General features: G+C 41.0%; 2 protein-coding genes across 5 annotated transcripts; both read left to right on the top strand.

Moving 5' to 3' along the window:
• The first annotated feature begins 649 nt into the window (after positions 1–649).
• cx30.3 (connexin 30.3) lies at positions 650–5,868 on the top strand. Of its 2 annotated transcripts, none has more exons than XM_010880234.4 (2): positions 650–1,409; positions 2,948–5,868. In XM_010880234.4, the coding sequence occupies exon 2, from the start codon at positions 2,975–2,977 to the stop codon at positions 3,782–3,784; it is 810 nt and encodes a 269-aa protein (XP_010878536.2). In that variant the 5' UTR covers positions 650–1,409; positions 2,948–2,974; the 3' UTR covers positions 3,785–5,868. The 2 variants fall into 2 exon arrangements, with proteins under 2 accessions (XP_010878536.2, XP_010878535.2); XM_010880233.4 differs by having other exon boundaries at positions 650–1,416.
• An 864-nt stretch (positions 5,869–6,732) lies between these two features.
• Positions 6,733–11,157, top strand: gja3 (gap junction protein, alpha 3). 3 transcript variants are annotated; one of them, XM_029125794.2, is made up of 3 exons: positions 6,733–6,882; positions 8,386–8,447; positions 9,749–11,157. In XM_029125794.2, the coding sequence occupies exon 3, from the start codon at positions 9,784–9,786 to the stop codon at positions 11,104–11,106; it is 1,323 nt and encodes a 440-aa protein (XP_028981627.2). In that variant the 5' UTR covers positions 6,733–6,882; positions 8,386–8,447; positions 9,749–9,783; the 3' UTR covers positions 11,107–11,157. The 3 variants fall into 3 exon arrangements, with proteins under 3 accessions (XP_028981627.2, XP_028981628.2, XP_010878632.4); XM_029125795.2 differs by lacking the exon at positions 6,733–6,882 and adding an exon at positions 6,956–7,039; XM_010880330.5 differs by lacking the exon at positions 6,733–6,882 and having other exon boundaries at positions 8,304–8,447.
• The last annotated feature ends 2,935 nt before the right edge of the window (positions 11,158–14,092 follow it).

The raw sequence follows: 14,092 nt of genomic DNA, 5'->3' as shown, positions 1-14,092 counted from the left end.
TAAGAGCTCCTTGCCTGAAGTTAATGGGGGAAGTTGGTTTTCTAGGGGAGTCAGGCTACCAACATCAATCACAGTTGACCTAGAGAATCCTAACAGAAGCTTTATTGTTACAATATGGTGTGTAAGCAATTTCAGAGCAGAATATACTTGTATATGTGTGTGAACACTATGGGTGACCTTTGACCCGTTCCCAACCCATTAATAGTAATACATTTTAGTTTTTCCTTCACAAGGACAGAGATGCAGAACAGCAGGAATAATCTGTATTATCTGGTATGTTCTTTCCAGCCCACATATGAGAACAATCAGTAGATTGATCTTTAGTCACCGTAATGTCATGCCAACGTTGGCATTTGCTGTGGAGATTTTGATACAGAGGAAGCATCCATCATCACTTAACCACACTGTTGGTCTCATGGCGATTAAGTGCCTTACACGCCTTAAGCATTAATTAAAACAAAATTCCATTGTTCATTTTCCTTTAAGTGTCTGTCTGCAAACAGTAAGTTGTAAAGAAATCAGTTTAATTTCTGTGAATTTAGATAAAATGGCACAACTGCTAATTCCACAGTAGTACAATCATGTAAAGATGAACAAGAAATACGTTTTTACACAAAACATGACTTGAGGAGCAGTGCAGATGCAGTGTTGTGTAACAATTAGGCTTAGGGTTTGTATTCTCGGCTCCTCTAATTGTTTCCAAACTTAGCATATGTGTTAGTTGTCCCTAGCATGAGACTAATTCAGACCTGGAGCACGTGGTTAATGCAATTGCATGAGGAGCTGGGATAAATCGTCTCTAAAGATCTTCGGATCCTATTGCGTTCTAATGACTCATTGGGAGTACACAAAGCTAACTGAATTCATCAGGTGAGTGAGCAAATCGTCCTCACGCGTTGACTCGGGTGCATAGCTGGTTGGAAGGTCGCTGTGAAAAAAATCCGAATGGCTTTCCGCAACCTTTAACTATCCCTATAATACACCGAGTTGTAGCGACACGGTTGTATGTAGTATAATTTCATAAGAAGACATTTGAGAAAGGACGTGTAGCAGCCCCCGCGGTCCCTGGGCTCTTCACCCATAGAACACCTGCTGTAACTATTACGCTCGAGACAATCACATTTTCATGGGATAACAGATCAAGACCCGGGTTTGACGAGCCAATGGAGTGGCTGAGCGCTAATTTTCTTCGTCCCGCCTCCAGAAGATAGAGTCCGGTCAAGGAAATAGTAAAAACTCAGGTGCATCTAGCCAGAGCGTCAACCCAAAGATTTTGTCCTGTTTTTGTACAACTTGCACGTTCTCCCCTGCCGCGTTTACAGTTATCGATCTTTAAAGTACTTGAAACGACGTAGGATAAGACCACAAATTACATTATATTAATGGAAGTTTGGTAAAATTCTGAGAAGGTGAAAGGTGAGTTTATTTTTCTATCAGATTGGTTTCGTTTGTATTCTATCCTGATTTGGAACCATCCTGTATGTTTTTTATTTTTATATTATATTTATTTTATTTACTATTCATTTATATACAGTAATAAGATTTTTGTTCGGAAAGGGTGGGGCTTCTAATATTATTTCTATAGGTATGCATCGTGTACGATCTCTGCTAGACTACCTTTACTGTTTTATAAAGGAATAAGAATCCTTTAGGATGGTTCCAAGTCATGATAGAACTAAAATAGCATAGCATAACCCCAATATATGTCTTTACATAGCCCAACAATAGTCAAAGCACAGTTCGATTAGTATTTTCCCCTTTTAACCCTTGAAATAGCAATACTTTTCTCCAATCAATTGACAGGTTGGCCCTAAACTATTCAGGTTTCCATTTAAAAAAGAATACCAAACTGTTTTTCTAACTTACAATAGAATGTTTTTGTTCCTTTATTTTTGTAAAATGTCGGGAAAAATATCAAATGTAACTCCCATTAACTAGTATTATTCCTTAGGTTTCCATCCAGTTTAAGCCTATCATGCATTAGTGCCTTGCCTAATTTCTTATAATGTGACCGTAATTCATTACTTCAAAATAGGCAATTTATTTTTACTCAATATTAGCAATTATTAGTCATTTTAAATGGTCACTGTTTAGACTTCTGCCTGTAATCAATAACACTCCTTGTCTTCTCCTTACCGAATGAGACCCGAATAGTATCAGCTAGTTCAGGGAGGGAAGGATAGTACTGTGAGTGTCTAAAGCGAATATAATGGGTTGTCAATGCAAACTGATTGATGGACTGGCAACAAAGTTTACATGGGGAATATCTAAGGCACTCAAATACCTTTATTAGAAAAACATTATTTGAAACATTAACTTAAAACATTAACTGTAGATGTGTACTGGTCATTTTTGCTTGTATGTATGCTGGTAGTGCACTAAAAATTTTGCATATTGCCCCTTGAAAAATTGAAAAACTCAATCATCTTGACTTACGATGATAACCAAGTGTCTTCTGATAACATTTTGGATGTATTTCAAAGATATTATACTGAAGCTTAATTTACAAATGCAATTATTTTACTAAGATGGTATTACAATGAATTTCCACTCATGTCCACACCTTATCCCCAACCTAAGACACAGGAGCCAAGGGCACCTGAACACAAGCTTTTCTGAAGGGTTTTGGGGGTATATGCTGTACAGCTAGGCCAGCAATAGGGTCTGAGAAATGTCTCTCTGACAACTGCAATTAGTAAGATGACACCCCCAAGCCTTGTGATCTCGATGTGCAGCACGCCACGCTGGAACACTAGTGAAGTACCTATGAGACAGACCGTTTGATTGGGTCTTGCTCTGAGTTAGGCTGGCCTTTCTAGAAAATACATCTAGTAGGTTATGTCTCCCAGAGTGACAGCTAAATAGAGCCCAGGCTAACTGTTCCTCCCGGAGTTTTCTAGAAACAAAACCTTTGTGGTCTGTCATCAACCCTTCTTTCCTTCATCAGGTAGTCTGAGCCGAAGCTGCCTTAGAGATGAGCTGGGGGGCTCTGTACGCCCAACTGGGTGGAGTCAACAAGCACTCCACCAGCCTCGGGAAGGTCTGGCTGTCCGTCCTCTTCATCTTCCGCATCACCATCCTGGTGTTGGCGGCGGAGAGCGTCTGGGGCGACGAGCAGGCCGACTTCACCTGCAACACGCTGCAGCCCGGCTGCAAGAACGTCTGCTACGACCACTTCTTCCCCGTGTCACACATCCGCCTCTGGTGCCTGCAGCTGATCTTCGTGTCCACGCCGGCTCTGCTGGTGGCCATGCACGTGGCTTACAGGAAGCGCGGGGACAAGAGGCACATCATCGCCACATCCTTGCGCAGCGGCGGCGACGACAGGGTCCGGGAGGTGGACCTGGAGGTGCTGAAGAACAAGCGTCTGCCCATCACCGGGCCTCTGTGGTGGACCTACACCAGCAGCCTTTTTTTCCGCCTGATCTTCGAGGGGGGCTTCATGTACGCGCTCTACTTCATCTACGCCGGCTTCCAGATGCCCCGTCTAGTAAAGTGCGAGCAGTGGCCCTGCCCTAATCAGGTGGACTGCTTCATCTCGCGACCCACTGAGAAGACCGTCTTCACCATTTTCATGGTGGCGTCCTCAGCCCTCTGCATGGTGCTGAACGTGGCTGAGCTGGTGTACCTCATTGTCAAAGCCCTGATGAGATGCTCCTCCAGGATGTCCAAGAGACGTGCCTACCATCGCTCTGACCATGTGACCCTGGACAAGGCTCTACTACAGAACAAAAAGAATGAGACATTGTGCGTTACCGATTCTTCCTGCAACAAGAATGTGTAGGACAGCACAGTGCCTTTGTTTGTCCCTTTTAGACTACACGGAACTAGGAAGTAGAACCCAATCACTGTTTTGCTATTATGACTCAAGGCCATCCTTGCATTCTGGATTACATGTAGCGTCTGAGAGGACCGGTTTCAGCCAGAGTCTCTCTGGGCTCTTCCCTGTATTACAGATATGGACCATTGCCCTGACTGGTCTGTGGGGTGATGTTTTTAAGAGTTCTGAAATATTTAAAGTGATCTAAATTTGAGGTGACTGTATGTTGGTGCTGCATGTATTTCCATGGGGAGGTTAAATGTGAGTTATATGGGTCTAGAGCGCCACCTTCTGGGTTACCTTCAATTTGAACAGAATTGGTTTGCACTGCTTTACCGAAGCAGAAAATCACAAGTGTGCAGTACAGCTCATTTATATTTTCCTGCATTTAAACTGGCAGCCCGATTTAGATATCTGTTTAGACAAATTGTTTGGGGTTTTTTTTATAACAAAAAAATCTGATGTGATTGGTAAAAAGACCATTTAGTGAAAAAAAAACAATAATTGGTCTAGATGTGTGCAATCTAACAGTGATGTGTGACATTCTTCCAATACCCATTTTAAAATGCAATGTCTCAAGAGGGTTATAACCAGTGTCGAATAGTACAAGGATGGCTGATGTTGTTGAACCTTCTGTGCAGGGTTCCTGGACATGTATGAAGCCTGTTCCTGGACTGAAATGAATGCTCAATCAGGAAGACTTATTAGCGAGTAAACCTGGCATGGGCTGGATTGCCCCGTGGATGTCTGAGCATCATGCAACTGAGTGAAATGTAGCCTGTTGTTTGTTGTCAAGGGTGAAGAGATACAGAGCTTAACTGTGGTCATTTCTTTCAGCTGCTGAATTACATCGTCACACATTTCTTTTAATGGTAAGTAAGGACTGGGATATACAGGCACTAAAAGGAGTAGTTCCCTGTTTTACAACATGATGTGGTAAAGAGGTATTTCGGCCAGGATCAATTCTAATTCATGGTCCTGTTTTCTTTGAACAGCCACAACAATTTTTTTTGTCTTCGGACAATGCTACCTAAAGACAATGCACATTATAGGGTGTGTGATCCCCTGTGACCCTTATGAAGCTGCTAATCTCTGATTCAAGATCAAGTTAACAGATCACATCACAAACATTGATTTTGTAGCTAGTGGCTACATTTGAACCCTGTAGTTGCTTAATAAAAAAAACCAGTCCATGGATTTCTCCTGGCCTATATACAACTTTCAGAGAGTGAGGTCTTCTTAGTTCATGCTGTAAAATTCTGAAGTACTCTTAATATGCTCAGTCCCCCAAAAAGCATGTTGTAGCACATGTTCACCGTAATACTACTGTAATAGTGATAGTCTGACTTAGCTGTGAATATGTAAGGACTGTTCTACCAATAAGATTCATCGCATACATTTGTGTTGTCTCATGATTTAGATTGTCACAGAAAGCACTCTGTAGTTTATCGTTCTCTCAGCCTTTACAGTTATAGCGGTGCTTTTTGATTGTGTTTATGTTGTGATTATTTCTGTTTTCATCTTCTGATCATTTTGAAGAACTACCAAAGCCTATGTGTAAAATTCAGAAGTACAAATCTTTCTTGGATATTTTTGAAAACCTCAACATGGATACACTTTTTTTCTAGGGCGTTCTAACAGCATGTTTTGGGGGAAATTGAAAGATGTTTGCTTTTTTTATTAGATTTCTGCACATTGAAACTGAATAATAATAATAAAAAATTATACTGTTTATGTATTACTTTCACACAGCTGGACAGTTAGTTTTCTGGTAACAGTGATGGATTGCAACCTGTATTGGACTCTCTCTGCTGGGATGCACTTCTCTTTCCAGCCAAGAGAGGGTGGGAGATGATGGATGTGTGTTTTTGGGTTGGGTAACTGTATTTGCAGTGTAACTTATGACAAGTACATACATTTTATTGTAGTGAGTTTTATAATCATTAATCACATGCCAGTAGAATAATTAATTACTTACATAAATGTAAGACATTTCTGTTTACTTGATTATTCTTCTCATCATTTCAAACAAAAAACTTAAAAGGATAATCCACCCAAAACCACTAATAAATAATGCAAATATTTGAAAACAAAATATGTTCTGACGTTTTCTGCATTTAGTCACTATAATAAGCAATCAAGGAAATCAGAAATAATCTCTTCCAAACCCAAACTCGCAATGCTTTCTCTAGACTAGCTCTGGCTTGCCAGGTTCATTTTTTCACCTCAGTAACTAGGTCAGTAATATTAAAGATCAGAAAAACTGCACTGTCAATTTAGGGGTTAAAAACTTTCAACCTTGTAAAGATTTCGTTTCTAGTTCAAATCTGTGTTCCTGGTTTCTATGCAGTAGCAAGCCTAACGCAAGTCTCACAGCGAGGAAACAGCGAGAAAAAGTGCAAACTTCATTGCTTCATAGTACATAGGTGGATTCATCCTAAGGTGCAGTGTACTAATGATGTACAAATGTAGGATTCTTTCTTCACAGTATTGATAAATGAGGCCCCTCGAGTGCAAGTTGTTTTATGAGCGTTATGAAATGTGATAGTCTGTTATTCCAAGTTTCCAGTTAAACAAATATACCTGAGGCTGATAATGTGTTCCTACACAATTTTCAGATTTCATAGATGTACCAGACGTTTTACCCACTAATAGAACATATGGTTTCACAAAATGTCATGATTTACTGGGCCACGGTATGTCAGAAATGGCCAGCTTAAGTTCCTATTGTAGGCCAAAGGTCAAAATACTTTTCCCGGATGATAGCAAGCACTCCAAGACTGCATGGCCTATTTGAAACTTAAGTGATGAGTTTTAGAAGTTAACAGGGGCGTGGCGTACATCGGTCCATGGTGATGACTTTCTGAATTCACTCATGCATGGTCACACAATGTGACAGTCGCGATGGCTGGGAACGGGAGGCAGCTGCGCTTCGCGGAAACCCATCTCGAAGTTCAATTCGCAACGAAAAACTAACTTTTCTTGCGCAAGATTGGCGGCGAATCCCTGCGTGAAGAAGTTGTGCATGAATAACTTTGCCTGGCTGCGTTTAAAAGAGTTTGGTAAGCTGGCAGATGTGCCAGGATTTGGGGATGGGGATAGAGGGGAGGGCACCAGCTTCCTTGGGAGAGCTGTAGGCTCTCCGACGCACTCAAAATATGGCACCAATGGCAAATGGATATTGCTTTCGATATTTAAGTTGGGCATCTCCAGTCCAAGGTATGATTGATATGAGGTGTGAATTTCTTTCCTGGCACTGTCGTCCTAGACCGTGATGCTGATTACTCATTTTATTTAATGATAATTTCAATGTTGAGTATTTCGCTGTTATAAACGACAGTTTTGACCCTCTCATAAGCAAGGTCAAACAATTGATGACAACGGAATAAGGATGGACACAAAGCCAGCCTGGCACCCTCTTTAGACAGTTTGCGGCTTTTAAGGGAGCACACTTTAGGTTACTGTAGGCTTCCTGGACTTCAATCACTCAATATTCAATCAATATTAGGAGTACATATTTATTGGCAATCGAACCCATCATAAAAACATCATATTACATGTATTATATTTTCATGAACATCTGGAACATTTCGCTGATACACGTCTTTTGACGAAACATATTTAGAAATAACAAACAAGTGGATACATTCTAATTCGATATTCTATTCTAATAGGAATAGATATTATATTCTAATAGGAATAGATATTATATTCTAATAGGAATAGATATTATATTCTAATATGATAGTCTGTAGAAACCCTAATAATAGCAGTGATGACAATACAGGTACCCTTCACACAAATGGGTGTGTCCACACCTTAGAATATATATATATATATATATATATACATATATATATATATATATATATATATATATATATATATATATATATATATATATATATATATATATATATATATATATTTATATATAAAATGTTATTTTTTTTGTTATTTTTTTTACTGTTATTAGAGATACAGTTATTGGTTTATTCTTTATTCTAATGTCCTGATGACTTCAGTCGTTAAGTTCTTGTTTTTTATTGTTGCTCCAAGTATTTCCTCTGATCAGCACTTCAAATTCTGATGAGACAAGCATTCAACTAGGGTGGGACATCAGATCCATAGAACAATAAGTTTCCTGTAAAATAAAAATTACATAGAAATACTTATATATATATATATACACATAGTACCTGTCAAAAGTTAAGACACATTTACCTAGGGTGTGTCCAAACCTGTGACTGGTATAGCATATGTAAGTAGATAGAAATATGTTAATACTTCTCTCAACTTTTGAGAATAGGCATTTATTGGTGTTCAGTTTCTGTGTCGAAAGTCGATCTGGTATCTTCAGTTATTATTCCAATTATTAATAATTCACACAATTAAGGGTGACAACTAAGGTAAACCAAAGAATTACCCTCAATAAAATAAAATAAAATACAGTCGGTGCCAATGTCAGTATGCCTAAAGCTAAGAGAATAAATCCTTTTTTATGTTAGTTTGGGTTTGATAGGCTGAATATGTAAATTCAATTAAACATTTCTTTTTTGTTACAGGTGTCATATATATTCTGAACCATAGTCGATGGATTTATTACTCTCAATACAAGAACATTTTAGTAAGTTCCAACTATTTTATGTTTCTGCTTGTTTTAGGTGTATACAGTAGATTAATAAGCATCTAATGGCAAGTTCTTGTGCACAACTATAACAAACTGCTGTACATAGATAAAAAAAAAAAAGGCCAGTATTGGGCTTCATGCTCGTCTATTCAAGTGTTTCATGTGACCAGGCCTGGCACATATATATATATATAGGGGTTAAATATTGTTTTCAGGGTTTTGTTTTAAGGATCACATAAGAGTCATCGAACTCATTTATACTGCGTGACAGTATAGATTGAATAGGCAATTTCATAACGTATGCCATTTTAAGAATGGTGATTTTGTCACAACTTGCCATAAAAAAGCACACGTCTATATATTTTTTCAAACCACGTTAGGGTTTAGCTAATATATCATCAATAATTATGATATTAAAACATGTCTATAACTGCCTGCATTATCAATGGTAGTGTAATTCTGTTAATCACAGGTTATAATCCTGTTCATCACAGGTTATAAAGGGCTATTACAGTAAATTAGTGTGTTATATGGTCGGACTTGACCCCTATTGGTCTATTGGATCTATTACAATGGGAGTTGTGTGTGTGTGTGTGTGTGTGGTGTGTGTGTCAGGGCCTACACACCGCAGCCTGTTCTCTGCTCGCTGTTGTTTTTCAACATTATAATGTTGATCTCAGCACATGCCTGCTGGGCAGTGGAGCGAGCAGGTGGGGGGGGACGAGAGAGAGAGAGAGAGAGTGAGAAAGAGTGTGTGTGTTTGTGTGTTTGTGTGTGTGAGAAAAAGAGACAGTGATCCAAAGAAAGCGTGGGAGAGAGGGCTGGATGGAGAGTGTCAGTACAAATGGCAGGTTCATAGTGCCAAGCTATATGGTGAAATTTGGGGCTTCACAAAACGGCGTTGCAGAACACGTCTGTACTGTTCACGTGCTTGGAACGATCGATCGATTGAAACAATGAACTTAGCGGTTCGGTTCCGTAACTTCTTCAGGGCCATGTTATGGAAACGCTTTTAGTTAGTGCTCAATGCCTTGTGCCGATGTGAAGTGTGATTAACCCTGTGTGTGTTTGTGGGGGGATGAACCCCTTTCCGGCTCTTTCTCGGTGGGTAGCGCTTCTCTGCCCGTCATCCGTTCATCACCCGTCCCCCTTCACGCTGGGGTATTCATGCTTTCTGTTACACGGGTGTCCCTCCAACAGGTTGCCCTGACAGCCTCTTTTCCCAACTCTCCTTGCAATTTCTCACCCTCTATCCTCTGTCTGCTACCCCCCGCCCCCCACCCCACCCCCACCCCCAGACTGTACATTCTCCCTAGGCTAGAAATCTAGAAGCATGGGTGACTGGAGCTTCCTGGGGCGGCTGTTGGAGAACGCACAGGAACACTCGACGGTGATTGGCAAGGTCTGGCTGACCGTCCTCTTCATCTTCAGGATCCTGGTCTTGGGGGCGGCGGCCGAGGACGTGTGGGGCGACGAGCAGTCCGACTTCACCTGCAACACGCAGCAGCCCGGTTGCGAGAACGTCTGCTACGACCAGGCCTTCCCCATCTCCCACATCCGCTTCTGGGTGCTGCAGATCATCTTCGTGTCCACGCCCACCCTCATCTACCTGGGCCACGTGCTGCACATCGTCCGCATGGAGGAGAAGCGCAAGGAGAAGGAGGAGGAGCTACGAAAGGCCACCAGGCTCCAGGAGGAGAAAGAACTGCTTTACAACGGAGGAGGCGATGCGGGCGGAGGAGGAGGAAGAGGAGGAAGGGGTGGTAAAAAGGAGAAGCCGCCAATCAGGGATGAGCATGGGAAAATCCGAATTAGGGGCGCTCTGCTGCGTACCTACGTGTTCAACATCATTTTCAAGACCCTGTTTGAAGTGGGGTTTATTTTAGGGCAGTATTTTCTCTATGGCTTCCAGCTTAGGCCACTATACAAGTGTGAGCGGTGGCCCTGCCCCAACACTGTAGACTGCTTCATATCCAGGCCCACTGAAAAGACCATTTTCATCATATTTATGCTTGTGGTGGCTTGCGTGTCTCTTTTGCTGAATTTGTTAGAGATCTATCACCTCGGCTGGAAGAAGGTCAAACAGGGAATGGCGAACCCTGACCACGCGTTGCTGCCCCACTCCAACGGCGCGAGGCCCGAGTCCGTGACCTCGGCCTCCAGAACTGCCCCTCCGAACCTCAGCTCCCCGCCGACCTACACGGATGTGACCGCGGGGAGCGGCGCATTCCTGCCGCCCGCGGCAAAGTCCTCCACGGCCGAGTATAAGACGGACCCTACACAGGAGGAGCCGTCGTCCTCCTACCACGGGAGTGGCGGCGGCGGCGGCGGCGGCAACCACGGCCTGGCCGCGCGGCAGAACTGGGCCAACCAGGCCACCGAGCAGCAGACTCGGGAGATGAAGGCCTCCTCCCCCTCCCCCTCCTCCGATAGCGAGCGGCAGCCCGGTGACGCCGCTGCTCCCCTCACCCCCACCACCTCCGTCAGCCCCAGCTCCAGTGGTGGCAGCGTGAGTGGGGAGAACGGTGGTCAGGAGGAAGGTCAAGGCACCACCACGGTGGAAATGCATGAGCCCCCCGTCACAGACCCTCGGCGGCTTAGCCGGGCCAGCAAGAGCAGCAGCCTCAGGGCCCGGCCCGGCGACCTGGCTGTATAGCCAGCCCCCCCCCCCCCACCCCCCCACACCCAACTACATCTCCGACCTTCCAAAGCCCCCCCCCACCCCCCCCCCCGATGATTTTTCTGTGAATAAAAAGAGAAAGAAACGTAATTCAGAAACCAAAACAAACAGCAACAGAAAAGCAACGTGAAGCAGGGGATGGAACTGCAGATGGTGCCTAGAATACTGTTAATCTATTAACAGCAGTTGATCTCAGTGCAATCGATGAGTTGTAGCATTACACGTGATAACAAATGTGCACAGTGTGTTTGTGTCCATTAAAATGGTCTGACAAGTGGAAGGCTTTCCTGTGACGGGGGAATCAAGGGTTCCTGTTCCGGTTTAAAGGTAGCCTTTTCTTTGAGTTCAGCTCCTGTGGCCTGGTATGCTCTTGTTAGCCATGTTTCATGTTGTGTTTATTTATTGAACATAAAATCCTATTTATTCCAATTAGGAATGATACTGTACAATCTTCAAGTTGTTGAGTTTGATTGGCAAATTGCTGAGAACCAACTTTGAATAAAACTGTTATGTGGTAGTACAGGGTGTTTTGACAGCAGTTTTGTTTCTTATGTTTACTGTTATGCTGTTATATAGTTACTTCAAGTTGATTGAGCCTTTCTAAAAACAAGTTTCTTAAAACAGCTTTTTAGCATATTGTAGAAATTCCCTCGCAAGACAAAATCCGACAGAATGTATGGTCTTATGGTCATCTTTTCACTAAGAAGAATACTGTACAATGTCAGAGATTACATGCACTATGGGGATAGTATCATTTGCTTGTTCACAATATAAATGAAATATTTTTTATAATATTCAGGAAATAGCTTAGCTATCAGTGTTTGGAAAGATACTTTTTGTATTTTGTGTTTGGAGAGTGATTGTGGAATCTGTAAATGCAAAACTACAACTCACCGATTCACTAGCAGAATTGCTGGTGCATTTCTCCATCTTAGTTTTACCCAGGATCCATTTGCTGAACACATCAGTTACACATAAACTATAAACAAATGATGGGTCAAAACTGGGAGTTGAATGTGTTCTTGTAGACTACAGTTGTTATTAGGCTCCATGGTTCCAGACACCGCTCCTACAGTTGGTTCTCGAATGCAAAGATTGAGTAAATAAAGTTTTGTTTTTTGCCTGGAATTATAAAGCATACTGCGATATGCACAATAACAAATTGACATCCAGTTTTCAAGCCGTTGAAAATAAATAACAATTTAAGAGGGTAAATAAATCAATGACAGGATATTTAAATGTCACACACCTTGCCAATGCTAACTAGATCAAGAACATCTATATACTTTACATTTTGGAGGTTTCCAGATGTTTAGTTCAATCAAAAGGAACAAAGCTCTTTGACTTGATTGAAAATATTAGAATTTTTGACTGTGTTTATCACTGCCATCAAAAACATAATATCTATTTTTAATCATTGCATCTTTATGTTGAGGGGACTCACACTCATACATTACATGTGAAACTATTGTTAATCTTAAAAGTGCTATTTTTTTTTTTAACATAATTTAATTATACTGAAATCAAATTTCTTAACTGTAGTAGGTTTGTAAAAACCAAAAGAACTGTTTGGTACAAAGGCAATGACATAATGCCAGGATGAAAAGGTAATCTCCATTTATTTTCTTTTTTTTTTTGTTGCATTTCAGGTAACATCTTGAAGTTACTTCAACTATTAGCCTACTGAGTACAACACCTATTGTAAGCAATGAGATGCACAGTCACCTGTCATGTTAGTGAGTGATTGTAAAATTTTACTTTGTAGATTACCTGAACCACATTGATTATATGAAAACATATACAAGTCAATTCACAATACAATCACATAAAATAAGCCCTGAATTTCCTAAAATGACTACATCTTGTGAAACATCATAGATATGGTACAACACCTCTACCAAAACATGTATTTCTTAAATAGTTCTTATACCTTCACATGATTTGACATTAATAGTTGATAGTTCGAAAGGGATCAGGATTCAACACATTAACACACGTTTAATTCAACAAAAAACGTAGTTTTAACAATACAGTGATTATCAGAGGAGAGTATGCAATCCTTTACTTATAACAGTGTTGCTCTTATTGGTTTTTCCCAATGTATGTTACCTTTTCATTTAAACTATTTCAGTGTACCAAACCACAAAAAAACTGTGCATTTGCATTTGTCATTTTGGTTCTTAAAGTTTACATTTTAGTAAAAAGATAAAGGATTTTCACATTAGGCAAAACACGCTGTTCTATGAAGTTTACATTGGTAGGAGAGACAGAGGAAAAGACACAAAACTGTCAATGGTTATAATCCTTAAAGGAAAATGTCTTAACAGTTCGACACAGCAGTTCTTTACTTTAAGGACAGTATTTTTTTTTTATTACATCAAATGTGAATATAGGATACATCTATAAGTTAACTCATGGTCTGAGACGATTGCAGAAAGTTTGGATTTTCAAATATAGAAAAAAAGTGGGCTGTGAGTATTTTCTGTGTGCTCACTCAGTGCTTTCACTGTGTTCTCACAACATTCCTGTGACTCTCTAGTTAGCTTGTAATACAACGTCACACTAACGTTGAGAGAATGTTAGCTGGGCAGCTGGCCCTTCTTCTACACACAGCAACTTGTGCATTGTTTTGAGTTGCCCGCAAGCCCCTCATCCAGTAGGTTAATATACAGTAGCTCTCTTCAAACTCTTGACGTGTGTCATGCGGAGCGTGATTTCTCTGGCCAGTCCGGGAGTAGGAACCATCAACATTATGCTCAGAAACAGCAACCTGTTAGAAATGCTGTCTTAAGAGAAGTGCCTTGTGTATAAAATTTTGTAAGAACAAGTTGATGTAAATGTTAATTTACCTCAAATGTTTACAAAACTGTTACTAAATAAACTTTTTGTACCATATTTCAGGTGTATGTGGTGATCAATAAAATTGAGCCGGTATGTGGCCTACTGTACTGCACCTTGACTG

The sequence above is a fragment of the Esox lucius genome, chromosome 16 (genome assembly GCF_011004845.1).
Source record: "Esox lucius isolate fEsoLuc1 chromosome 16, fEsoLuc1.pri, whole genome shotgun sequence".
NCBI classification, from domain to species: Eukaryota; Metazoa; Chordata; class Actinopteri; order Esociformes; family Esocidae; genus Esox; species Esox lucius.
The sequence above is the reverse complement of the archived record's forward strand: the minus strand, read 5'-3'. Positions and strand labels throughout refer to the sequence as shown.